At 40.6% G+C, this 27,155-nt stretch overlaps 1 protein-coding gene across 1 annotated transcript in view; it reads right to left on the bottom strand.

Annotated features, from left to right (window-relative positions):
* Positions 1-244: 244 nt before the first annotated feature.
* Positions 245-27,155, bottom strand: part of LOC139161886 (A.superbus venom factor 1) — an 82,194-nt gene continuing 55,283 nt past the window's right edge. The window contains exons 27-40 of the mRNA XM_070741582.1: positions 25,241-25,336; positions 23,846-23,996; positions 22,672-22,835; positions 21,121-21,279; positions 16,624-16,774; positions 13,529-13,583; positions 13,122-13,209; positions 11,939-12,028; positions 8,469-8,574; positions 5,585-5,674; positions 5,340-5,423; positions 3,011-3,094; positions 1,447-1,582; positions 245-546 (exon numbers count right to left, since the gene is read on the bottom strand). Of these exons, the coding sequence (XP_070597683.1) occupies positions 405-546; positions 1,447-1,582; positions 3,011-3,094; positions 5,340-5,423; positions 5,585-5,674; positions 8,469-8,574; positions 11,939-12,028; positions 13,122-13,209; positions 13,529-13,583; positions 16,624-16,774; positions 21,121-21,279; positions 22,672-22,835; positions 23,846-23,996; positions 25,241-25,336 (1,596 nt within the window). The 3' untranslated portion in view covers positions 245-404. The remainder of the gene's footprint in view (positions 547-1,446; positions 1,583-3,010; positions 3,095-5,339; positions 5,424-5,584; positions 5,675-8,468; positions 8,575-11,938; positions 12,029-13,121; positions 13,210-13,528; positions 13,584-16,623; positions 16,775-21,120; positions 21,280-22,671; positions 22,836-23,845; positions 23,997-25,240; positions 25,337-27,155) is intronic.

Consider the following 27,155-nt stretch of genomic DNA (forward strand, 5'->3'; position numbering starts at 1 on the left):
ATTTACAGGGATAAATTTACAAGGAAGTAAATTTATATTCTGCATTCCGTTGAGCTGTGCCACCTAATTCTCTCCCTCAACCTTATTAATTCCAGTTATTATTCATCCACTAACTCATCCATCCATCACTAAAACAGTACTTTATAATCTTCTTCTAGAACCTCAATTAATAAAAGAATTAGAAGAACAAAAAAGAATAATCCTGAAATATCACTGCTTATTAACAATCAACAGAATACCAAAGTAAGAAATCAATTATTTATTTTATGTATAAACAATTTTGAAGGAAAATAGCAGAGCAAAATGATAAAAACTAAAAAATCAAGAGGCAAAGTAACATATATGTATTTGCTCAAAAATCTGTTTTCTGAGATTGTTCTTCATATCATTGTTTCTTCTAAATTTTAAGTAGGGCAGCCAAAAATAGTCAGTGTGTTGGACAACTGAGTAAAGTCCTCACACAGGTTCTGGAATTCGTCATCCTGACATTCATCGGCATTTGGCCACCTCTCGATCCAGGTGTTCTTTGTAATGAGGTAGGAAATACTGGAAAGAGAAACAGGATAGCTAAAAACAACCCTGCAAGGAAATTAATTCAACTGTCTCTTGTTGGAACAATGCACAGGGCTTGGATTGAATCCAAATATAGTTTTTAAACATTTCATGTTACGAATATGGCATTTCAATTTAGATTTTGTTTTTAGAGTGAGAAAAGAAACTTTTCTTTTTCCTTAAAATCCGAATCCTCAACCAAATTCTGGAAAATTCGAAGGGCTCCTAACGTAAAACATTACTGCTATCATGACACCCTTGGGAATTGCAAAATTTGGCAGTATAGAGCACAGATGAGCTGGCTGAATGAATGAATGAATGAATGAATGAATGAATGAATGAATGAATGAATGAAACAATAAATCAGTTTTATCTCATAGATGGCTTCTTCCCAGTCTATGATTTTACAACTTTCAGTTGGGACGAATAGCAAAAAATTGGATCTGAATGCTAAAGGTATACAGTAGAACCCCGACTTACGAGACTAATTGGTTCCGGAAGGAGGCTCGTAAGTCAGAACGCTCGTATGACGAAACATTGTTTCCCATAGGAAACAATGTAAAGTCAATTAATCCGTGCAACAACAAAAAACCCCGCTGCCGCCGAACGCGGAAGTTAGCGTTCAGAGACAGCTGCGAAGCAGTGCGCGTGTTTTAAAATGTCAGAGCCGGCCTGGGGGGCTTGGGGGGAAGCCCCCGAGTTCCCCAGGCCGGCTCTGACGTTTTAAAACACGCGCGCTGCTTCGCAGCTCTCTGCTGAATCCGGAACGCTAACTTCCGCGTTCGGATTCAGCAGACAGCTGCGAAGCGGTGCGCGTGTTTTAAAACGTCAGAGCCGGCCTGGGGAACTCGGGGGCATTTTAAAAAACATTTTAAAAAATAGTGAAATACGTACTCATCTTTCATGGGCCACAGGTCACTGCTGAGACCCCAGATCAAATAATCATTTTCCAGCTTCAAATTCAAAGCTTCCTGGCATTTCCTTTGACTTACATACTGGCGGGGCTTTGCTTGTGGATTTCGATCAGTGCCTGCAGAAATTTGATAGAATCTGAATAAATATTTCAATATGGTCTTTCATTGGCAAGTAATGTTAAATAGCCAGAGAAGAAGGAATAGCTGTATTTAGTGGGTGCATTGGCCCTTTCTTCAACTGCTATTGGATTGTATTTGAGGCAAACAAACCATCTTCTCAGCTCTACCTTTTTCCCCAGAGTGGCCAATTATACGCAACACAGATACTGCAGCATCTGACCCTGAAAAACCAGTTTCCTATCTCAATACTAGAGCACTTTTCAGGCTAACCTCATCTGTCTGTGGATCACCCAGGGAAGATTCCCATCAACAGAAGTGAAAGGAAGGCCATTGGCAGCCCCCTACAACAGATCCTGCCCAAACTTTGGAGGATCTTCTGATTCACTGGAACAAATTGATCAGGATACAAGAAACTGGTAGAATGAACAAAATGGCTCCTTCCTCTTTTTTTGATGTAACTCATCCCTAGCACCTCATCCCCACAAACAAAATCCCGAATCCTTATTTAAAACAGAAACATTGTTTAGAAAAACCCTGCTGTGAGTTTAAATAACAGTGATAATGATGAGGAATAAGATATTTCCTCTCTTTAAAACACAGAAAAAGAGCAGAGAGATCAATTTAAAGGTATACTCCTCTTACAAGCAAAATAATTCATTAGACCTGTATCTACATCCTAAATGTAACCAGAAGGATTAAAAGGGTGACTTTGTTTTAAGAAAGCAGACCGAAATCCCATTATTTCTTTTGATAATTCATGAATAAGAGAAGTCAGAAGGAGTTACTGAAACACATTTGTGAAAATGATGAATCCTAAAGTGCTACAAACAATTTTGGGAAATATTCAATCAATCACATTTTGAGAGAACTTCCTGCCAATGGAAAATACTTTACGGTTCCATAGAAATGTAAGCTTCTGTGCAATAAAATATGTCCTACTGACACTTGAGGTTTTTAATGCCTGCCCTCTTACTTTTTGAGAGAATTACAGCATTCTTACTCAAGGAAAATTCTGGGAAACACTGAAATTCTGACCATAGAGATGAAAATTCAGCAGGTAGGTAAAGACAATATCTCTGCAACAGCTTTCAACAATTCTGCTGCCTTCCCTAGAAAGCTTCAAGGTCTTGGGGTGATCGGGCTCCTGTCTGAGATGTTTGGGAGTATGGATGGTATCAACTGGATTCAGCATCTGTTTCTGCTCTTTATTCTTTTTTCCTAATTTTTAGTAATTTTACTATATTGCATTTATTGTTTTGTTTGATGTTATTCTACATTGCCCAGAATCAATTAATACCGAGGTGGCACTTAAATTGAATAAATTAAATCAAATCAAATCAAATAGACCAATGTGAACTTTCAAATAGGGTTCAAATGAACTTTCAGATTTAAAGAAAATGTTTGTTTTAGGGAAAAATTCTTACCTCCTTTAATAACTTCTATAACTTCCATGACATAGACATCATTACCATCTTTTTCTTCTATTCGAAGCAGCTTGGTTTTGTAGACTTATAAGAACAAAGACAGAAACAATACTCATTAAAACAGCGGATTATTTTTCACCATGAGTGGCATAATCAGTGAGGCACAGGTGCTGCTAATTTTCTGTGCAGATTCCTAAAAAGCAACCAGATTTCCTTTCATATCAAGAACGTCCAGTTGCTTTTTGGAAAAGCACCTTTGGGACAGGTCCTGTTAACATTTCCACCTAGACTATGGACACTTCCAGGCTGGATCTTTGTGGCAGTCTAGAAACCTCCAGGTGAGGCCACTGAGTACTAGCTCCAATGTGCGATACATGGAAGCAAATTGTGTATTTTCTCTTAAGGTGCCCTGGTTCTATGAGTGCGATACTATTATCAGTCATGTGAGGTAGCCTAGATATGAAGTAAGGCCAGATGTTCTAAAATTTATAATAATAATAATAATTTATAATAATTTATTAGATTTGTATGCCGCCCCTCTCCGAAAACTCGGGGTGGCTCACAACAATAATAAAAACAATGTTACAGTGGAAAAAATATAATATTAAAAGAGAAAAAGACATATAAAATCCTATCGTTTAAAACCAAACAACACATACATACCAAAGAAAATATAAAAGCCTGGGGAAGGTGTCTCAGTTCCCCCATGCCTGGTGATATAGGTGGGTCTTGAGTAATTTACAAAAGACAAGGAGGGTGGGGGCAATTCTAAACTCCAGGGGGAGTTGATTCCAGAGGGCCGGAGCTGCCACAGAGAAGGCTCTTCCCTTGGGGCCCACCAAATGACATTGTTAAACCGACGGGACCCGGAGAAGGCCAACTCTGGGGGGCCTTATCAATTACTGGGATTTGGGCGGTAGCAGGCGGTTCCAGAGGTACTCTGGTCCAATGCCATGTAGGGCTTTAAAGGTCATAACCAACACTTTGAATTGTGACCGGAAACTGATCGGCAGCCAGTGCAGCCCATGGAGTGTTGTAGTGCAGCCCATGGAGTGGGCGCACCTGGGAAGCCTCACAATGGCTCTCGCGGCCGCATTCTGCACAATCTGAAGTCTCCGAACACTTTTGAAAGGTAGCCCCATGTAGAGAGTGTTGCAGTAATCGAACCTCGAGGTGATGAGAGCATGAGCGACTGTGAGCAATGACTCCCTGTCCAAATAGGGCCGCAACTGGTGCATCAGGCGAACCTGGGCAAACGCCCTCCTCGCCACAGCTGAAAGATGGTGTTCCAATGTTAGCTGTGGATTGAGGAGGGCGGCCAAGTTGCGAACCCTCTCTGAGGGGGGTCAATAATTCCTCCCCCAGGGTAATTGACGGACAGATGGAATTGCCCTTGGGAGGCAAGACCCACAGCCATTCCGTCTTGTCTGGGTTGAGTTTGAGTGAGCATGTTGACACCCATCCAGACCCCAACAGCCTCCAGCCACCGGCACATCACTTCCACTGCTTCGTTGACTGGACATGGGGTGGAGATGTATAACTGGGTATCATCAGCATATTGATGATACCTCACCCCATGCCCTTGGATGATCTCACCCAGCGGTTTCATGTAGATATTAAATAGCAGGGGGGAGAGGACCAACCCCTGAGGCACCCCACAAGGGAGAGACCTAGAGGATGCAAAAAATATTTTCAGTCTTCATGAATCTGTTTAATGTAACTTTATGCTAAAGATCCTGCTGATGTGTCCGGTCTGGACTACTGCACAGGGCTTTAGCTTCCAAGAAGTCCTTTCCCCCTTTTGTGAAAACTTTCACATCACTCCAGTTCACCCTACTGTAGTGTTTAAGCTCTGGATTTTGAAGTTGGGGCCATACAGATTACTGAACATTATTATTATTATTATTATTATTATTATTATTATTATTATTACTATTATTATTTAGATTTGTATGCCGCCCCTCTCCGCAGACTTTGGCTTCATGCTGCTTTTTGAAGAATTGATAGTGAAAAGTGAGTGTGTGCAGCATGGAAATGTTCTCCAAACCTCAGTCTTTTGCCTCTGCTTACTCATTGATACAAATCCATTTCTAGGAGCCCTGAATTGTTATATGATGCACTGGAGGGTAAATAGCACACCAAAAAGCAGCACCATGCTCACTAGAAAAATATCACTGCAGGTTAAAGGTTAAAAATGCTGAGGGTTTAAAAAAATCATCTTATTAGGAATAAATTTAAACTGGCTGCTCCATTTCTTCTTGATAATTAGTAGACCTTTAACAATGAAAGACACCACTACCTTATTAATAAGATTCTACAAGATAAATACCGTAATCCACATTTGGCTCGCAGGCCTTTTGAATTCGTAACTGAAGATCAATCTTTTTCTGCTGGTTGAGCAAGGAACAGGTTTCTTTAAGAAAGGAAAAAGAGAAGACAGTATGTTGGATAGACTGTTGAGGGTACGTGTTCTCATTTAAAAGACATTGCTAGGGAAAATATTCCATACTATCTCTTCCCCAAACCTTTTATTTTGGTGCTCAGATATAAACTTACTTAATTATTCCAACTTACCTTCTGCGCATCGGCAAATGTTACCATGACATATTTTATTGAGAAGGCCTGTTCCCTTATCTGGATGGTAGAACTTGGAACACTGTTCATCTAAAGGAAGAATGAAAAGTTATGTCCATAGGTCACATCAATAAATCTATGATGACTATATTATTATTTAGAAGAACAAAGGGTAACATGTTTTGTCAAGGAAATTTCAAATTTGGGGCATGTCTGACCTGACAAGGCAATGGAAACTTATCAAGAAAGTGGGTTGGCTGATTGAGTTTTGTTAAGCATTTACCTGAGAAGCAGAGAGTCCTACTATGCATCAAGAAATGTAAGAGAGGATATCCCATGATCTCATGGAGTTAGGAAGTTGGAACATGACTATCTATAGAATTCTGCTCCTTTTGTCAAAGGGCATTGCATTGCCAGTTTTGAGCATGCATGTGATGCCACAATTAACATACAAAAGGAATGGGACTTGTTGCATGACAGCACAATGCTTACTTTTGCCATTCTAATCGCCCTGTACATGCCACTTTTTCACAGTATAGGTAGTCCTCAATTTATGACTACAATTGAGCCCTGAATTCTGATAATAAGTCATTGCTTTTGTAAGTTGAATTTTCATAGACTCAATTTTATAATCTTTTCAATTATGGCTGGTAAGTGAGTTACTGCAGTTATTATCTAATTACATGGTCATTAAGCAAACCATGCAGTTGAAAGTCTGAATCCTGCTTATCAAAACAGAAGAGTTTTTGCCAGAAGACTATCTGTATTCATGATTCATATGGTCTGTTATAAAATCAAGGTCTCCTTGTATCAAAGTCTTCAATTTTAGGGAGCTTCTATGCAATATTACAGATAATACCCTGGCTCTGGTATTAGCAATACCAATACCAATACAGAGTCTTCTTATAGTTCTCACTTAGTGATCACAACTTGGTCACTAATCAGAAAATCGTGTGAATACAATTGGCCTTGTATGAACTTATTTCGCCTTTGGTTGTTAAGCCAAGAGATGCAGTTGCTATGTGAAAAATACAATTTTACTTCCATCTTCCAAATTATACAATATTGTTGCAAGCAAATATGTATGCTAGTTTCAAAGTAGCAATCACATGACTGAGGGGTTCTACAATGATTGTGAATGCAAAGATTGATCACGAAGTTAATTTTTAGCCCCATTGTGTCTTTGAACAATTGCAGTGTCCCATGGCCGTTGTAAGTAAGGACTACAGTTGCCTTATAAGTGAGATTACAGGCCAATAATCTTGCACTTTCACTGGAGTTAACAAGACCTAGCAAGAATGAGATCAAATGGGAACAAATTGACCTTTCAGGTAAATTAGGTATCCCTGTGACAGAGTAAGCGATCTTACGGTTGCACCTATCGGCAAAAATCACTGCAAATGATTTGTGCAGCAGAATGTCTTAAGAGAACACATCCTTTCCTGAAATTAAAGCATCATCCATTGATTTGTGAAGCCAACAAAACTAAATTAGAACTGACCATGGATGTTTGTCAGTTTGGGTTTTTCAAATTTCCAAAAACTATTAGTTATTTTATTTATTTATTTTATTTATTCCATTTTTATGCTGCTCTTCTCCTTAGACTCAGGGCGGCTTACAACATGTTAGCAATAGCACTTTTTTTAACAGAGCTAGGCTATTGCCCCCACAATCCGGGTCCTCATTTTACCCACCTCGGAAGGATGGAAGGCTGAGTCAACCTTGAGCCGGTGATGAAATTTGAACCGCTGACCTTCAGATCTACAGTCAGCTTCAGTGGCCTGCAGTACAGCACTCTACCTGCTGCGCCACCCCGGCTCTTGTATTAGAGATTTTTAAAAAATGGTTATTTTATATTTTAAACATTTAATATTTTATAAATGTGTATGAATTTTGGAATATTGGTTACTGTGTGCGTATGTGTGTGTGTGTGTGTGTGTGTGTGTGACATATTTTTGCTGATAATGAAAAGGAAGGGAAACTACTATAGATCTAGTGTAGATATGTTTTACAGGTAATTCAGAAATAAAAATAATAATGAATTTTCAAAATATTAATTGGAATGGCAAACTCTTCCTCAGCCAAGATAAGTTCAGTTTCCTATATCTTGGTATCACTTTTTTTTCCTCTAAGATGAGCATCATGTTGCCCACCAGACCAGAGAAAAACAGGATCTTGGTGTCACTGGATTCAGAATGGAATAACTTGCAACAGTCATTTTGCCATGGCCAACTTACTGCGGTCAACTTGCCACATGACAATTCATTATGGGACAATTCAACATTTCTTTTTAATTATTTCAAATATTTTTGCATCCTTTCTTAAATGATTGTATTCCACCATTTCTTTGATATTAGTGTAACTTCCTGGGCAATGAGTTGTGCCATGGGGAGTTGGCTGTGGCAGGTTGGTCGCACTGAGGTGGCCATGGCGAATTGACTGCAATGAGTTGTCCTAGACTCCACTATCTTTGTTTTCTGCTCTTCAGGAGGCAAGCAAAAGAAACTCATGCCAGAAGGCTGCCAAAATACTACACAGAGCTCTGTGTCAATACCTTTCAATGTTCTCAAGTAATTCATTTTCATTTCAGACTTTATAAAATAGATATAAAGAGACTTTTGCAAAATCAAGAATATTTTATAAAGTATCAATTATTGTTGGTTAATTTTGTCTAATTTTGCCAAGCTCCAGTGTGCTGAGTTCCTTGGAAAGAGCCAATTTGGTCTAGTGGTTAAGGCATCAGGCTAGAAGAAGGGAACTGTGAGTTCAGCCAGGAAAGCCAGCTAAATGACCTTGTTTTCTCTCAACCTGATTCACTTCATAGGGGAAAATTGTTGTGAGGGAAATAGGAGAATGAAGGAGTGTTCAATACGTCTGGCATTACCTAGATTGTAGTAGCTGTACACCTTGACTGTTGCTGGCTGAATGAAGCCAACTTCAAAATGCTTGTGAATCTTAAATTGCAGGCATTCAGACTCCGAGTGGGAGAGCTAGGATGGAGAGAAAAGATAATTTTGTGAGTACTAGTTTGCCCATGGAGGTAATAAGGATTTTTTAAAAATAAAAGCTCCATCTCTATAAACAGAGATGCAGTGGCGCAGCTGCATAAGGAGGCTGGATCTGCTCACCAGAAATGGCTGACATTCCATCTATTCAAGGCCTGGTGTGCCATACAAATTAAATAACATAATTACAAAATAACTAAAATAACATCTGTATAACTTCAATGAAACTACTTATTCCAAGTTGAGTGCTCAAGTTTGACCCACTGATTGAAGGACTAAGTTCTATCAGTCTGTCCAAATTGCGCAGAACAAAGATTAACATTGGAAAAGGTTCATATATTGAGAGGAGCAGCGGGTTGAAATGGTGTCACAGAAAATACTGGTCAAAAGTTAGAGTATAAAACAATTCTGTCATGTCTTCTTTTGTTAATTAATTAATCTATTTATATATCCTTGAGTACAGCTCATCTGTTTGGAACCCATATCGCATTTCAGACATTAACACCCTTGAAAATGTTCAAAGATAATTCACAAGAAGAGCCCTTCACTCCTCCATTCGAAACAGAATACCCTACGAGATTAGACTTTCAACCCTGGGTCTAGAAAGCTTAGAACTAAGACGCCTTAAACATGATCTAAGTATTGCCCACAAAATTATATGCTGCAACGTCCTGCCTGTCGGCGACTACTTCAGCTTCAACCACAGCAACACAAGAGCACACAACAGATTTAAACTTAATATTAACCGCTCCAAACTTGACTGTAAAAAATACAACTTCAGTAACCGAGTTGTTGAAGCGTGGAACTCATTGCCGGACTCTGTAGTGTCATCCCCAAACTCCCAACACTTTACCCTTAGACTATCCATGGTTGACCTCTCCAGATTCCTAAGAGGTCATTAAGGGGTGTGCATAAGTGCGCTAGAGTGCCTCCCGTCCCCTTTCCTATTGCTCTCCTATATCTCCTACACCATTCTTCTTTCCTATATTTATTCTATTCTTTCACTTATATATTTTATTCCTATTTCTTCTCTTCTATTCTTTCTTAGATATATTTTACTATGAGTATATCCTCTATAACCTTCATTATATATTTACTATATGTATACCCAATATAACTCTCATTGTGCAATGGACAAAATCAATCAATCAATAAAATAAATAAATATTTCATGCTTCTTTTTAATATCTAAATTTCCCCCAGTGCCTAGACACAATGCTGTCTTCCTCGTTTTGAGTCTGCAGGAAACTACACTGACACAAAATTGGCTAAGCCCATTGCCAATCCCCATCCTGCCCCTGTTGCCCCCTTATGAAATCCATACAGTCCCTGAACCCTCCCCCCAACAGAATAGGTGTTAAAGGCTAATTTCATATGAGTTTGAAGATCCTCCTGAGCAGTGATTGCATGAAGGGGAAAATACTGTTTTGGCATGGGTTCAAGGAAAGATCCCTTCAGTCTGTCTTAACCAGACACTGTGAGCCGCATGCAGGAACAGAGGTTCCTCGAGTCATTTGGAACTGGGATGCAGAAATGGCAGGTCACTGTGCACGCATCCCCATTTGTGCAAGCAGTGGGTGAGAATGTGTGTGCACGCTCCATTTGCATGTACAGTATGCATGCATGCCACCTGTGAAAATGGAGTTGTGTGCACATCCCTGCCACTTACATAGAACCATCCCCAGTGAGCAAACCTTTTGGGTGGACGGGGTGCACATAAGACACAGCACCAGGAAAGGAACCTTTTGGCTACATGCTGCATTCAATAAATCTCTCTCCTCTTTTGCTCCAAGAAGCTTCACAGGCACATGAGTCTCACAAAGACTCATCTCTGGCTGAGTTTGGAGGAGAGAAAAATTTCTTGCTTTCAGCCAAAAGGTTCCTTGTCCTGGTGCTGCATCTTATGTGCAGTCTCCCTTCCCCACCTGAAAGATTTGCTCACCGGCTGCTTCTGCTCAGCGAGGATGGCTGAGGCACTGCGGGTGTTGCCGCTGCCCTCGTCACCGCTGCCTATGGAGGCCCCAGCAGGCCCATTGCAGGCCAAGCTCAGCTGTGGGCATGGAGCATTGGCCATGGTCGGGCCGGCTGAGCTGCGTCTGTCGGGGTGCCCTCAATGTTGCATGTTGGCGGACCCACAGGGATATTGGAGTGAAGAGTACAGTAAGGCCTGGGAGGGGCATGAGTGGGGCATGAGTGGGGCATGAGGGTGGAGCTGGGGGCAGGGGCCTTCAGGCTGCTTGTGCTCACACAAACACAGCTGTGGGAGGGGAGAAGCTTGATGGCGGCATGCAGAAGGAGCCTCTCTGCTAGACTCCCAGCTCTGAGTGTGCAGATCGCCTGGGGCTTCTTGAACCACCAAAATAATAAGAACTCCCACCCCATCCCCAAATAATAAGACCAAACCCTTAATTCAGTCTAATTTATTTTCTTTTAAAAATAAAACCCTGTCTTAGTTTCGGGAAAACACAGTACATAGGGATCACGATAATAATCCCACAACTCTGATAGTCAGCTCTAGCATGCTAGTTCTCCTTGGCTGTTTTCTGGTTACTTCAGGTGCTGCAGGCTTCCAGGTCAGAACTCAAAGCTTTGGATGTTTGCTTGGATACCATCATTATTTGGGTATCATCATCCTATTGCACTCTTAGCCAGGGATGTAGCTTCCTTGTTATTGATTACACCTTCCTATTTCAACCTGACTCCTCTCCATGCCTATAACTGGTGAGTTAACCATATTTATCTCTTTCAAGAAAGTGTTAGAGCTGCTTTCACAAATTGCTGAACCAACATATATCAGAGCAGGCTTGAGATTTTAAAATGGATGGGGTGTATTAGCTCATATTTCCCTCTACCCAAAATACTCATTTGACAGATGGCGAGATATGCTGCTCTAAGTATCTGCTGAACCTGTTACAGGGAGTGACTGAGGTTGTTTCCAAAGACAGAGGGTGCTTGGTGGAAGGGAAAACAAAACTCAAAGAATCTACCAAGGATAGTGCCATTCATCACCCTCATTGTTATGGCAGAATATAGATTGGTAGCATAATCTGGAGTAGCATAGTTTGCTGATTCAAGGACTGGTGACCCGCACATCACTGCAATCATGGAAAACAGACAGGAAGTGGTACTACATTTATGCGTATGGATAAATATGCAAATATGCAATCTTTAAATATAATGCAAGAAGAGATCATTATATCTCCTTGCTACAATCAGCAATGAATGATATAGATTTATTTTGCTGAACATACACACTATTTTTTCAGAATAGCACACTTCAGTGTTTGCCTTGCAAACCAAATAACCAACTATGCAACTACTCAAAGATATTGACCCCATAAGTATTTACCTTGTCTAAGTAAATGACAACAGTTCCTTTCTGAGCCATATTATTGTCGATTTCAAATTTGGAAATATATCTGTCGACTCCTTTAGAAAGCTAAACAATGAAAGGAAAGAAAGGATGATATTTACTTCAGGGTGATTCAAATACATGGAACTGCAGATAACTGAAGCCATTTGTACTGACACCATGTTACATTTATAGCAAAATCTGAAAGTATTTTCAAGGTTCCAGGATGTACCTCTGAGAAACTTTGAGACAGCCAAAAAGTGTTTTAATATTAGTAATTTCCCCCCAAAATTCCACACAGCTTTCTACAAATCAAAGTCTTCTTTACAGTCTAATTCTGGTCAATATAGAAGTCACTGCTTACAGTCAACATCAAGAAAGTTAAAATAGTTAAAAGTTAAAATAACCTCGACTAGATTCACAAAGTTTTGAAGAATCAAGTCTTCAGCACAATATTTTCTTATTTTTTAAAAAAGAAAATAATGTCTTGTATTTGTCCTTGAAATAAAATTCAGATTCATTTACTGGTAATGAAGATTCATTATTTCTCTCTGCAGTTTTAACCATATATGCCCATGATACTGAACCTATGGCAGACGTGCCGGAAGTGGCACACAGAGCCATCTCTTCAAGCACACCAGCCATCGTTCGTTGCTCTTCCAGGTACCGGTGCGCCAGTTGGTCTTCGCGTGTGCAGGAGCACCACAAACTGAAAGAAACTGAAAGAGCAGCTCCATGGCGTTCATATGCATGCCGGAAAGATGAGCATCTGGTTTCCAGCACACACATCAGTAGTGGGTTCTAAATCCTATTGCTAGCAGTTCATATGCACGTGCGCAGAAGTCAGAGCCTCCTGCTGCTGCTATTGGTTCATCAGACCAGGTCGAACCAGGAGCAACCCACCACTGGTGCACATGTATGCCAGCCAGCTGGTCTTCATGTGTGCATGCACGCTAGAAACCCGAAGACTGGCGCACATGTGCATGCCGGGGCCCAGAAGTTCAGTTTCCCAGTGCACACCTACACGTCAGGGAACTGCTCTTCTGGCTTCCGGTGTTCTCATGCATGTGCATGCTCCCATTTCAGCACTCGGCAAATGATTAATTATAACACATTCCGTCAGCATCTTCACTGAACTACAGGAACAGCCATTTCAAACTCCCACACAAAGCTTGCCTACCCTTGTAAGGTCTTCAGCATCAGGGAGAAAACCAGTCAGCATAGAAACATCAATTACTGTCATTGTAGAATCAACTTCTCCCAGATACCTAAAATCAAGAATGGAGAAGAAAAATGACCAAAGATGGATTTTCCTAGTTCACACACAGTTTCCTCTTCATTGCTATCAGGACAATGCTGTGTATTCCAAAATGGCTTAAATCTTGCTCTTAATTTCATTCACCACCAACAAAGTGTTACAAATGAGGACAATGCACAGAAAACAGATCAATATACAAGCAGAGATAGAGCGTAAAGCTGGGAAATGTATAACTATTTTCTTGAACAGTAACAAAATTGCCTCTCCAAGTTATTATTCTAAATATTCAGTTACAATCCAAAGTTTTATTTAACATTCAACATTCTTACCTAGCGCAGATTTTAAGCATGAGGGCTGCCTTGCCTCCCTTTGCCTGTTTTACGTCTAAAAATTACAAAAGAAATAAGGAAAATTAGACCCTGCGCAAATTCTTAGCAGCTTTTTTTAAGTGAAAAGTTTGATTGTCTAACTGGCCATAACATCATCTTGGAAAACAAAGAATTAATCAAATTGTTTTTACTTTCTATTTCTATAATTACTTGGGTTTTGAAAGAAGTCTCGAAGGAAGTAAATGGGGAACATTTAAACAAAAAATAATAAATTCAAATCCAGATTAAATTTCAAAATTGAATAACTGGTAGTGTAGGTTATTATTATTATTATTATTATTATTATTATTATTATTATTATTATTTATTGGATTTGTATGCCACCCCTCTCCGCAGACTCGGGCTGTAAAGTGTATGAGCTTAGAATTTTTAACCTGGGTGTAAAATGCCTCTCACCCATCATTTTGCAAGAACCAAATTTATATTTTTCTTTAAATCTAAAGTAATTGTTATTGTACATATATGTTTGTGCAGTGTTTGTGTGTGTATATTATTGTTTATCCTAGAAAAATAGAAAATTGGTGGCAGAAAAAGGCTTCGTGGTCCATTGAGACTGGGGATTTTGTTTATTTTTAATTGTATTATTTTTATTTTGGTTTATCTCAGGCATGTTTAAACTTAGTTACCGGTGACTGGTCTACTAACTCTGCTGGAAGTTCAGTCCTTAATTCTAGATTGTTTCTCTCCTTCATTAGTTTCCATCCATAATTTCTTGTCTTGCCTTCTGGTGCTTTGGAAAATAGATTGACTGCCCCTTCTTTCTTCAAATATTGAAACACTGCGTCATCCTTCTTTTCAAAAGACTAGGCATACCCAATTCCTGCAAGCATTCTTCATATGTTTTAGCCTCCAGTCAGCTAATCATCTTTGTTGTACTTTTCTGCACTCTTTACATACTTTTTTAATATGGTGAGCAATCTGGATTCAGTATTCCAGGTGTAGTCTTACTTATAAAGCAATACTAATACTTTACATGAACTTGATTCTATCCCACTATTAATACAACCTTGGATTACGTTGAGGGTTTGGGCTGCTGACACACACTGCTGGCTCATATTTAAGTGATTGTCTACTAGGGCTCCAAGATCCAGCTCACAATTTATTTAATTTATTTATTTATTAGATTTGTATGCCGCCCCTCTCCGTAGACTCTGGGCGGCATACAAATTACTGCTATTAAGTCGAATTTCTCCTAATCTTTACCTGTACATTTGGTTTTCCTTTGCTGTGTAAAATCTTACTTTTCTCTGCACTAATTAGATAGGGCCCAGTGTTTAAGCCTGTCAAGATCCATCTGGATCTTTAGCATATCTTCTGAGTTTTTGCTATTCCTGCCAGTTTAGTGTCATCTGCAAATTTGATGAATTTCCCTTCTATTCCCTTATTTAAATTGTTTATGAAGATGTTGAAGAATACTGGGCCTAAAATAGAACCTAGTGTACCCCACTGTTTCCTACTTTCCATGTAAATGTAATTTCATTGAGGGCTACAAGTTGAATGTGATTTGTCAGCCAGTTACAAATCCATCTGGTGATGATGCTTTCTATCCCACATATTTTTTACCCAAAGTAACTTGTGTCTACTTTGTCAAATTCCTCAGAGAGGGGTGGCATACAAATCTAATTAATAATAATGATTATTATTATTATTATTATTATTATTATTATTGAAATTCAAGTATATGCATAATTTAGTCACGTTGTCAAGGAATGAAATAAGATTTGTTAGGCTGCAAACATTAATGCATATGGTCAAAAGCTTATTTTTTTCTTAACACCAACCTTAGTATTATTAACTGCAGAAAGATCCATGTTAGGAATACAACAACTATATTAATTTTAGATTGCTGGGGACAACAACTCTGTTTTAAATAATAAGACTATAGCCTATCCTGCTAAGTTCCTGTCCAAAACTCTGGAAATCCTTCTGTACAGAAAATACATATTTTTTGGACAGATCATTAGTACCAAGACAAGATGCACACCAACACCAACATCACAATCCTTAGTACCGTTCTTGACAGTCTTAACAATGTACTTCTTTTTTCTGCAAGCAGTAGAACCAGGCAGATATCTCAGTCTCTTACAAAACATGCATATTCTGTCCTCAATAGACACCTCTTACAGTTGTCTCATCAACCAAATTATGGACCACAATGCCCTGCCCAGTAGAGTTGTTATCATCATAAACAGGTGTATCTACCATCTCATATCCCTCTTAAGTTTGGCAGGGACATTATTATTCAGGGATACACCCAAAGCATATTTTTATGATCCACTGCCCTTCTCCTGCAGAGTCTTTGTGGGAGAGAGGGCTGAGAGCAGGGCAGCCCAATAGAACGTGCCGGTGGAGTCAATCACTAAAGCAAACTCTAAAAAAGCAATTTCTCCATGTAAACCATCAATCTGCATACAAATAGAGCAGTATCCCAGTTTAAAAAGAGTACCACAAAAGACAGCTGCAAAACAAATGTTGTACTAAATATATTAAGGTATTACAAGAATTCCATAGCAATATTAACCCTCTGACAGTTGCCTTGAATTGCGAGATAAGCTGCATATAAATTTGACAAATAAATGTGGGTTCTCCAAAGGCAAAATAAGATAAACATGTAACATGTAACATGGTATACAGACATAAAACCAGTAAAAAATTGAATCCTGTTGTAAACCCATCAACATGAATTGAAAGCAGTTAACAAATTTTCTTTTTTAGCATCTTTTACTTCAAATCTTAAGATTTGATGCAACTAGTTAATTGATAAGAGAAGAGTGGAGACTTAAAGGACAACAAAAGTCCTTCTGGCCTATGGCTATTTGACCATCTTTCCAAACTCAATTGGTTTGTTGACTGCCAATATTCAACCTCAACTAAGTATGGTTAATAATATTTTCTATCTAATGAAAAAAAAATTATGAATAAATAGCAGAGAAAGTTTGTTCCAAATTGAGATTCTGACACAGCGAACACTAAAATTTTAATCCTACTCCCCAAAATTTCATTACAATGTACTATTTCTAGGAAGTCAAACTTACTCAACTGCAGGTTTTCAACAGAAACTTCAAGATTGAATTTGTTGCAGACATTTGCTTCCTCCCGCAACTGTGCGTTATAGACCGTCAGAATTGTCATTGTTGCTTTTCCATCACCTGATGCTGCCACAGTGAAGTCTTCATTGAGTTTGGTCTGAAAAACAACCAGGATTAGCAAGATCATCAACTGCAGTTCCTTGGCTATTTTGATTTTACTTGATTGTATTTATTGTAACTCCATATGAGCTAGAGGTGGAATAGTATCAAATATTTGGAAGAAAAAACAATACTATATGGGCAAAGTATCAACAAAATCAAATCATAAAGAAAACTCCTTTCCTTCCACCTTCTGAAGATACAAAGAATGTAAAAATAACAAAATTACTGTGCACCCATCTTTGCAATTTCTATGTATGTGTACATTCAAATTAATAGTATAATGTATTTAAAATAAATGGATTTAATTTGCTGACTGGATGCAATATTATGACCCTGCAGCTGTTAAGTGAATCAGGTTCCCCCCACTGACTTTGCTTACCAGGTAGAAGTAGTCCTTGACTTGACATCCAAAGTTATGGCACTGAAAAGGGTGACTTAGGACCTTGTAGTTATGACATTGCAACGTCACTAGAGTCATGTAATTGCCTTTTACAACCTTCCCAAGGGGCTTCAGACAAACAAAGTCAATAGGGGAAGCTAGATTTGCTTAACAGCTGCATGATTCCCTTATTGACCATGGTTATTTGCTTCATGACTGGGGCAAAAAAGTCATAAACTTGGACATGATTCATTTCACACCCACATCAATTTATCACAGAAGTTCAGATATTAACATCTGGCTGACTGTTTGATGAACAATGATCATTCTCAACTTTACATTCACAGTCGGTCCAAAGAAAAATAATGCATCACTCGATATACAAACATGTTGGGTCGCTTTATCATTATTATTGGTTGTTTGCACAATGAGCCAGATATTTAGACTGTATTTAACACTTCTATCCACCTGGTGAGTCATTTTCAAGGACCAGAGATAGCCAGCTTTCGTTCTTTGATGGCGTTAAATGAGCAGATATAAGCTGTTCCGAGTAAAGCTGCCTTTTGCAATTGATTGACAGTGATTAATCAATGTTGCAAATGATTAAGTGATGCTCCAGTTGTGGGATTGGAACCAAGACCCCTATTGCTATTGGTATATTAGTAATAATTCCTGTCATAGTTTATGTTCCCTCAAGTGCTTTTCCTTCAGATATGTTTCATAATTCAGTGGTTGGTAAATCCACAGTAACTGAATTTAAATATGTCTGGGATAAACATATATCCATCCTAAGATAAAATACAGGAAATAGTATATGGGCAGACTAGATGGACCATGAGGTCTTTTTCTGCCGTCAGTCTTCTATGTTTCTATAATATTTCTTTCTAGTTGATTGTGCAAGGTCTATTTCAGTGGTGGGTTACTCCCAGTTTGGCCCGGTTCTAAGAACCGATAGTGCTAGTGGAGGGAGGCTCCACCCATCCACCTGGAATGCTTCTGCATGTGTGCAGAAGTTTCTGCTCATGCGCAAAAGCATTGTATGCAAGCACAAGCGTGAACCTGTAGTTTCAGAACTCACTACTCATCTATATATAAACATATTTAAACTTTATTAGTATCATACATCTACATTGGTTCTAAATTGCTTCTGCAATATCAGAAATCACAAATAGAAATACAGTGGTACCTCTACCTAAGAAGTCTCTACTTAAGAACTTTTCTAGATAAGAAACGGATGTTCAAGATTTTTTTCCCTCTTCTCAAGAACCATTTTCTACTTAAGAACCCAAACCTGGAAAAATTTCCCAGCACAAAGGCCGGGCCAGTTTCCTGCCATTCCCCCTTTAATCCCAGCCACCTCAGGCTTTTCTGGGCTGCCAGAGGAGCCTTTCAGTGGTGCTTAAGGAGGCTTTGACAGTCCAGAGTGAACAGAGCATTTTCCTTTCTTTGGGTGTTTGGAGAGGGAATAAACCACTTCACTGTGGTGACTCCTTCGCACTATCTCCCTTACACCCGGCACGAGATTGCCGCCCCGAGTGAGTGAGGGGAGAGGGGAGCCCTTCAGCATGGGAAGGAAGAGCAAGCAGGTAGCAGCAGCAGCAGTCGCCTTTCGGTCAAAGGAGCAAGAGGTTCCCCCCTCTCACCCACCTGGGTTTCTCTCTCTGGTGCAGTGTATGGGAGGCAGCCTCGTGCCGAGGGTATGGAAGGTGCGTGCTCCTCCTCTCCGCCTCAGAGTCCCTCTTTTTTTTTTAAGCCTTAAAGTTTTGGATTATTTTTATTCCCCTCACCTCACCTTCTTCATTCAGCAGTGATTGTCCTCCTCTCCTCCTCCTCCACTCCCCCAAATTCCAAGCTTTTATTTCTTTGCTAATGGATTTGCATGCTTTATTTGCTTTCACATTGATTCCTATGGGAAAAATTGCTTCCACTTACAAACTTTTCTACTTAAGAACCTGATCATGGAATGAATTAAGTTCTTAAGTAGAGGTACCACTGTAGTTTGTTTTAATGATCTTATCTTTATGTTGCAAAGTGCTCCAAAAGTCCTTTAGAGCAGTGTTTTTCAACCGGTGTGCCGCGGCACACTGGTGTGCCGCGAGACATGATCAGGTGTGCTGCGAAGCTCAGCTTCTGAGACCGGAAGCTGAGCTTTATTCTTCGCGCCCAGCTGGAGCTTCCCTGGCAGGGGCAGCAACAAATCTCCTTTGGGGTCCGGCGGGAGGGCACTGGCAGCGGGAACGGGAGGCTGCCAGCTGCAGCAGCCCCGGGCAGTCGCCGGGGAATGGCGTCGGCAAGCAAGAACTCCAGGGCGGAGGCAACGGCAGCGCCCTGCCCAGCTGGAGCTTCCCAGTGGAGGCGGCAACAAGTGTCCTTTCGGGCCCGGCAGGAGGGCAACGGCAGCAGGAACGGGAGGCTGCCGGCTGCAGCGGTCCCGGGCAGTTGCTGGGGGATGGCAGCGGCGAGCAAGAGCTCCAGGGCGGAGCCACCGGCAGCACCCCGCCCAGCTGGAGCTTTCCTGGCGGGGGTGGCCCTGGGCACCATTCCCTGTAGGCTGCGCACGCCTGCGCCAGCGCACCCCAAAAGGCCCCCCCGCGCACCCTTTTCCAGGGGCACGCAGGGAGCCGCGGCCACCCACCCGCCTGCCCAATTTCCCTCTGCGTGGCTGGGGACGCGGATCCACCGCCCTCGCCAGCCCGATCTCCCTCCACCCGGCTGGGGAGGTGGATTCGCCGCCCCCGCCAGCCCGATTTCCCTCCAGTGGCTGGGGAGGTGGATTCGCCGCCCCAATTTCCCTCCGGTGGCTGGGGACGCGGATCCACCGCCTTCGCCAGTCCGATTTCCCTCCGCCCAGCTGGGGAGGTGGATTCGCCGCCCCCGCCAGCCCGATTTCCCTCCAGTGGCTGGGGACGCAGATCTACCGCCCTCGCCAGCCTGATCTCCCTCCGTGGGGGGGGGCGACGAACCAACGACCGGGGGCTGTCTGTCCGTGTTGGGTGGTGCAGGGCAGGCACAGGCAGCCCCAGGGGAGAACAAGGGAGGGAGAGAAAGGAAAGAGAGAGAAAGGGAGGGAGAGAAAATTGAATGAAGGAGGGAGAGAAAGAAAGAGTAAGAGGTAGAAAGGATAGAGAAAAAGGAAGAGAAAGGGAGGGGGAGAAAGGAAAGAGGGAGGAAGGGGGAGAGAAAGAAGATATGAAGGAGGGAGAAAAAGAAAGAGAGATAGAAAGGAAAGAGGGAGAGAAAGGAATGAGAGAGAAAGGGAGGGAGAGAAAGGGAATGAAAGAGGGAGAAGGGTGAAAGATAGAAAGGATAGAAAGGGAGAGAAAGGAAAGAGAGAAAGGGAGGGAGAGGAAGGAAAGAGAGATGAGAGAGGAAGGAGGAGACAGAAAGAGAGGAAGGAAGGAAGAGAGAAAGAAAGAGGGATGGAGAGAGAAAGGAAAGAAGAGAGAGAAAGAGGGAGGGAGAGAGAAATAGAGCGAAAGGGCGGAAGAGAGATTTTTTTGTCCAAACTTTTTTTACACCCCCCCTCAATGTTCCCCAGGATTTTGAAAATATGAAAACTGTGCCGCGGTCCAAAAAGGTTGAGAAACACTGCCTTAGAGACATTAAAATTGCTTTCCTGGGAATAGTTCTTAGAACTACAGACACAATTTTGCAATATTGTCTTAAATACAGAATTTTACAACTTTGTATGAGAAAAGGGAAGCCATTTAAAACTACATTGTATGTTGACAAAGAGGTTAGTAGTCTTAAACCAGTCTCCCTCGATCTGATGCTTGAACATGGGCTAATCTCCAACTACAACAATTCCAATAGGGAGAATTGATTTAGGTTTACTTTCATTTTTTTTGCTAAATTCTGTATCTTTTTTCGCGCTCTTGAAAAAAGATGCATTTGAAGTTTAAACTCCGAAATAATTATTTCCAATGAAAATTGTAATAAATAAATTTGCTGAAATACTGTACCTCTGTTGTCTGGGCTCGGAGAGCATTGTTACTATCAATTCTGTAGTTTATAGGTGCTTCTCGTTCTGGCAGCTTAATAACAATATCTAAGTTTAAGTTCTTGTGGGTAGGAATCTGAATCTCATATTCAGCAAGAGCTTGAAACACCATAACTGTTGCCTGGAATGGGAGAAGGAAGAAATAAGATTGTTTCTCTTGGAGTATCTCACAAAGGAACTGAAAATCCAGTGATGTATTTTACCAGAGGAATAAATGTTTAACACATAGGGAAGAACATAGTGATGGGGTTTCTTGCGATAAATACCCAAAATATCTTTCTAATTTTTGCAATTGTCTGTCAGATCATTTGATCATAAATGAGAAGATGGGCTCCAAACTGAAGTAGTAAACAAACGGAGGAGAGTTGACTTATATACACATACATACATCTTTAAAGAGTCTTTTATCTGTAGAACTAAATTATCTAGGACTGTGATAGCGAACCAATGACATGCATGCCACAGGTGGCACGTGGAGCCATATCAAAGGGCACACAAGGCAGTGCCGTAGGTCAGCTCCAGCACACATGCGCGTACCTGCCAACTGATTTTTGGCCCTTTTTCAGTCACTTTCACTCCTGTTTGGCCATTTTTCGCTGTCCCCAGGCTTCAGAAGTCCATTGTGAGGTCTGTGTGCATGGGGGGGGCTGCATATGGGCACAGGGTCCTGCATGCAGGCATGGGGGGCAGAGAGGGGTGTGTGCAGGTGGGGGGTCATGGGTGTGGTCTTCAGAGATGGGCGGCATACAAGTCTAATAAATTATTAAATTATTATGTACATGTGCACTAGCGCACACACTCTTTTGGAACGTGAACCAAAAAAGTTTTGCCATCACCAGTCTAGAACAATAGCAAGTCTATGGATGAGATTTCCCTTGGTTCCCTCAATTTCAGCATGGATGAAGGACATAAGCCCTAGATAATTTTCAGGTAAAAATTCCTTGCAAAAGCTATTCTTTGTCCTGCACATCAAAAGATTCATGCAGTTTCTGCTAACCAAGTAGAGTTAAGTAATTCTCTATCCACCATGTAAGCATATACTCTGATCTTTTCTCAGCCCAAAACATTTTCTCCTAAGGATATTTTGTGCCAAAAAAAGCTTAAGGATGACTAAAATGAAACCTTCTTTCTGTCTACTAGAGTTAGTTCTGAGTAGTATACAAAGTACAGTAAAAAAACACTCCTTCTTGGGGGGTTTTGGGGGGGTTTGGAGAGGGGGGAGGTCTCTCTCTGTAAAGCTTCCATTCACTGTTTCTTGCCGTATCCTTAGGCACTATGCAGAATAAATCCACAACCTATTCCCTGTGACAGCACTTCAAATATTAAAAGACTGCTATAGTCTCTGGAGAGGGGCGGCATACAAATCCAATAAATAAATAAATAAATAAATAAATAGTGTCTTGGCTTTGCCTTCTCTTCCCTAGGTGAAATATGCAACAATTCAGACTATTGTTTTGTTTTAAGCAGCCTAATTTAAAATGGAACTCAGAAAATTATAATATAAAAGGCTCACTTGGGTTTGTCCATATGTTCCCCCATAATATTTCTGATCTGTCAGCCATCTGACTATGGGACCAGCCTCCTCAAATTTCTTCATTTTCAGCAGGGCCAACAAAGCATAGGAAGTGCCTTCAATGTTGTAGGTGCGAGCATTATATTCTTCCCAACGATTCCTTTCTAAAAAAAAAAGCACACAAACAGAATTAAGACAAACAGATAAAAATATTGGTTACTTACTTTGAAGGTGACTTTGCATCGATCCATCTTGTGCAGCAATTGTGCCCATTACTGGATTGGAAGGCCTGGTCATTCCTGCCTAGGTCACTTCCCAGCTGGACTACCTCAATGTGCTCTCTCCTTGAAGGTCACCCAGAAGTTACAACTTCTCCAGAATTCAGTGATGTTGCAGTTTCAGGTGCCCCTTGCTTTACCCATTTCACATTATTTGTCGTGGGAATTGCACAGGGTCCATTTTCTTTCTGTATGCAATACAAGGTGATGTATTTTAAAACATACATACGTGGCACACATACGTTTTAAAACATAGGTGGCACACGGCCAAGTTATTTGGAGGACTGCCTCTTCCTAAGGGTATCAGCCATTCCACCAGATTGGCTACGGGTGCCTTGCTCCAGCTCCCTTCCTTTAAATATCACCATCTAGTGGGGCCTAGAAAGAGTATAGATTTTCCATAGCAGTGCCTGCCCCGCAGAACACTCATCCCATGGCATCTGGCAGGCTCCCACCCTTCTAGTCTTCCAGAAAGCTGAAAAGGCTTGGCTTTCCTCCCAGGCACCACAGTAGCACTGCAGGAGGACACAGGGGATTCTACTTCTATGTGGACCAGAGAATGTTGGTTTGTGGTGAACTCCCCAAATTTCTATTTCACTGAAGAATAGCTATATAAATATTGCATCTCATGAAATGAGCTGTAGATCATGAAAGTTTGTGCCTTGTAAACTAACACAGCTTTCTTCTTACAGTAAAAAAGTTGGAAATTAAAACGGTACACATTTTCTGAAACTGAACTAGGCTCTTAGTAGAAACACATAGAAAAAGATTTTCTGATAAAAATAAAGCAATGAAGGAATTCTTCAGCTTTCTGTTGAGATGAACAACTGGCAACCTATGGTGGGGAAAATAGCTTTATATCTATTTTTACTATTTAAAACAAACCCATATATTACCTGTTGATGCTGCCATGAGTACCCTGTCATCATTGAGTCGGTCTGCAGCAGCCAAAGCATAGGCTGTGAGGGCTGTAGTGTAAGGTCTTTGCAGTTTCTCGTACTTTTTGAGTAAATAATCTGCGGCCTTGTTGATGCTGCTGTCTAGGATCTAGAAGTGAGGGCAGGGGAAGGAGAGGAGATCCATTAGGAATGTTTGGAGGACAATTTTAGGCATCTCTATGGAACATCATTTCCCTGAGGTATGATTGGTCCCATCTAAGTTGCTTTTCTGAAAGGCCCCGCAAAACATGGCTTTGTCAGTGAGCCTGAGGACCACAAATGGAGATGGAGCCAATCAAGCGGTTGATCTGATTGTGTTGCTGCTGCCATGGGTGTGTGTGTGTGAGGGTTATGTTGTAAGCTGCCCATAGTCACCTATTTGTGGTGTTCAATAAATAATAAGTAAAGTGAATATGTGCTGACCTCTTCCTGCTTGTATGTTTTACGCGCTAATAATGCATGTTTAGTCATAATATGCGTAGTTTTAAGGTTTTTATGCAGGAAGAGATGTTGAGGATAAATTCATTAAGAATGTCTTAAATGGGGGGTTCGACTAGAGAATGTCTGTAAAACCTGCAATCCTGTGTGATCCACTTGGAGAAAACCTTCTGTACAGATCTTTCTAAATCCTTTGAGGAATGCTGATGATAAAAATTACACTGCAGCAGTGAAAAAGCCCTTTGATATTTATGGATTATTAACTGATCTAAATACCTTGCTGGCTTGAAAGTACCATATTTTTTGGAGTATCAGACGCATCCCCCCCCCTCCAAAAAAAGAGGGTGGAAATGTCAGTGCGTCTTATACACCATATACAGCCATTTTTGGCCTCCCAAAGTCCTTCCCAAGCAGTGATGGGCTACCAAAAGTTTTACTACCACACTGTGGGCGTGGCTTATGCATTTTGTTTCCCAAATCCTTTGCATGCTCCATTTTCCCCTAAAACAGGGTCTGTTTTTGCAAAAATCAGGGTGTACAGAGGGTTTGGGAGACTTGCAGTCTGCTCCTGAGGGGCAGGGAGGACAAAAACCTTTTTTTTCTTACTTACTTCTTTGAAATCTTGGTGCATCTTACACACTGGTGTGTCTTATGGCCCGAAAAATATGGTATATGTATATTTTTTTTTAAAGTATCCTTATTGAACTGGTTATTTATTTTGGTTTCATTTGATTTGAAATGAATGAAGTGTAAACCACAATTATGCCAGTTAGGCTATTTTGAGATCCTGAAGGCTTCTAATACTGAATCTGGGGTCAAGAAGGTGGGAAAATGGAATACTATGACCATAAAAACCCTAGAGATGTGCTCGTATTTTGGGGGGCCCGTAGTACGTCCCATTACAGCAGCACATACATTGATATGTTCATTGCAGATTGATCTGGATTCCAATAATGAAACAAGAACGAATGCTGTTAACGATACTTCTGGTTCAGCACCTTTAACTCCTCCCTAGAAGAAAGCAGTGGAGGGAGAAAAAAAAAAGAAGATAAAATTAATGCTAATAAATAAACACTTCTCTGTAATTATTCATTGGAAGTAAATGGGGGAGCAGTTAAGAGTTAAGGGGGTGATTTGTATCTCTTGGCTGCCATCCACATTTCACATTCAACTTGCAGTGTTGTTGAAGAGTTGGAATTTGAGATAACATTCAACTTTGCATTTCCATATGGGAGCTATAAACTACCCTAACAACATTTTGTGTGGAGAGAAAGAACAAAGGGCAGCAAACTCTGTGAAAGGGACTTTCTGCCAGACTGTGTAAAGAAAAACAAGTTAAGGAAACTTTAGATTATTTGCTTAAAGCCATGCATGGCCTAGGCAATTTCAAGGCTTTATATACTCTGAAGCTGATCAGTTGATGCTAGTTCATAAAGACAAATAGAATTCTATATATGTCAGAACTCCAGCCACTTTGTTTAAAGAGGACTGAAGGGCAGGCAAGGAGTAAAATGGGACAACTTTCTGCGGCTAGCTCCCCGCAGCCAGCTTGCCATCACCAATTCCATTGTTACAGACTCAGACCCTCACCGCTTCAACCTCAAACTGTCTACCTTAAATCTCACCCCATTCCTAAGAGGTCCATAAAGAGGGAGTGCACAAGAGCACCCAGTGTGCATACCACCCCTGTCTTACTGTCCCCATTTATATGGACTTACTTCCTTTGTTTATGTTTATGTTGTACCTGTACCTGCTAACTTGTATGGGAGGGGGAAGGGGAGGCAAGCAAGCAGTGGGCAGGGCACAGAGCTTTATTCCCTCATTAAGTCAAATCTTATCAAATTAATCTTTTTGCCCTACATCCAGCTTCTACTGGTGACATTCCAGGCCTGCTTTTTAAATTATTTTATACATACTTCACCTCTTGTTTCATATTCTCTGAAAAGCTACACACTTTTTGTGGTTTTGCTTTATTATTTAGTGGTATAAAAATGTTTCATTATAGAGAAATAATAATAATAATAATAATAATAATAATAATAATAATAATAATAATAGAGAAATAATAATAATAATAATAAATAATAATAGCAACAACAACATCGACATCGCAATCCCAGGAGACAGCAGAATTGAGGAGAAGCAGCTAGAGAAATTATTGAAATATTAAGATTAAAAAATCGAGCTGCAACGATTCAGTGAAAGTGGTCCCAGTGGTCCTTGGCACACCGGGCGCAGTGCCAAAGGATCTCAGAGGACATTTGAAAACCATCAGAATTGACAAAATCTCCATCTGTCAATTGTAAAAGGCCGCTTTACTGGGATCGGCACGCATAATTCGCCGCTATATTGCGCAGTCCTAGGTGTTTGGGAAGCGCCCGACTGGTGATGAAATACAAAATCCAACATAGTGATCTCATTTGCTGTGTTGTATTGACAATAACAACAACAACAACAACAACAACAACAACAACAACAACAACAATAATAATAATATATCCTGACTTCGCAAAAAACTACCCTACCCAGAATTGCCTATATACTCAGACTCTACCTAAATAGCTCTTAGGGCCTTGGTTTAGACTTGAACAGTTTTTACCAGTCTCAGACTGTGAATCGAAGTGAAGATTAAATCAATATTAATAATAACAATAGCCAGAATCATTTCCCTAAGATCTTTGAAAGTGGACATGGTACTTCCACAAGTGAAAAACCAAACAAGGAAAATATCCTAAAATTTTGGAAAAACAAGAAGCGCAATGAGAATGCAAAGTGGATCAAGAGGGTTAAAAGCACTGTAAAAGTGACTAGAATGGAAAATGTACACACA

This window comes from Erythrolamprus reginae, chromosome 2 (genome assembly GCF_031021105.1).
Source record: "Erythrolamprus reginae isolate rEryReg1 chromosome 2, rEryReg1.hap1, whole genome shotgun sequence".
In the NCBI taxonomy this organism is placed as follows: domain Eukaryota; kingdom Metazoa; phylum Chordata; class Lepidosauria; order Squamata; family Dipsadidae; genus Erythrolamprus; species Erythrolamprus reginae.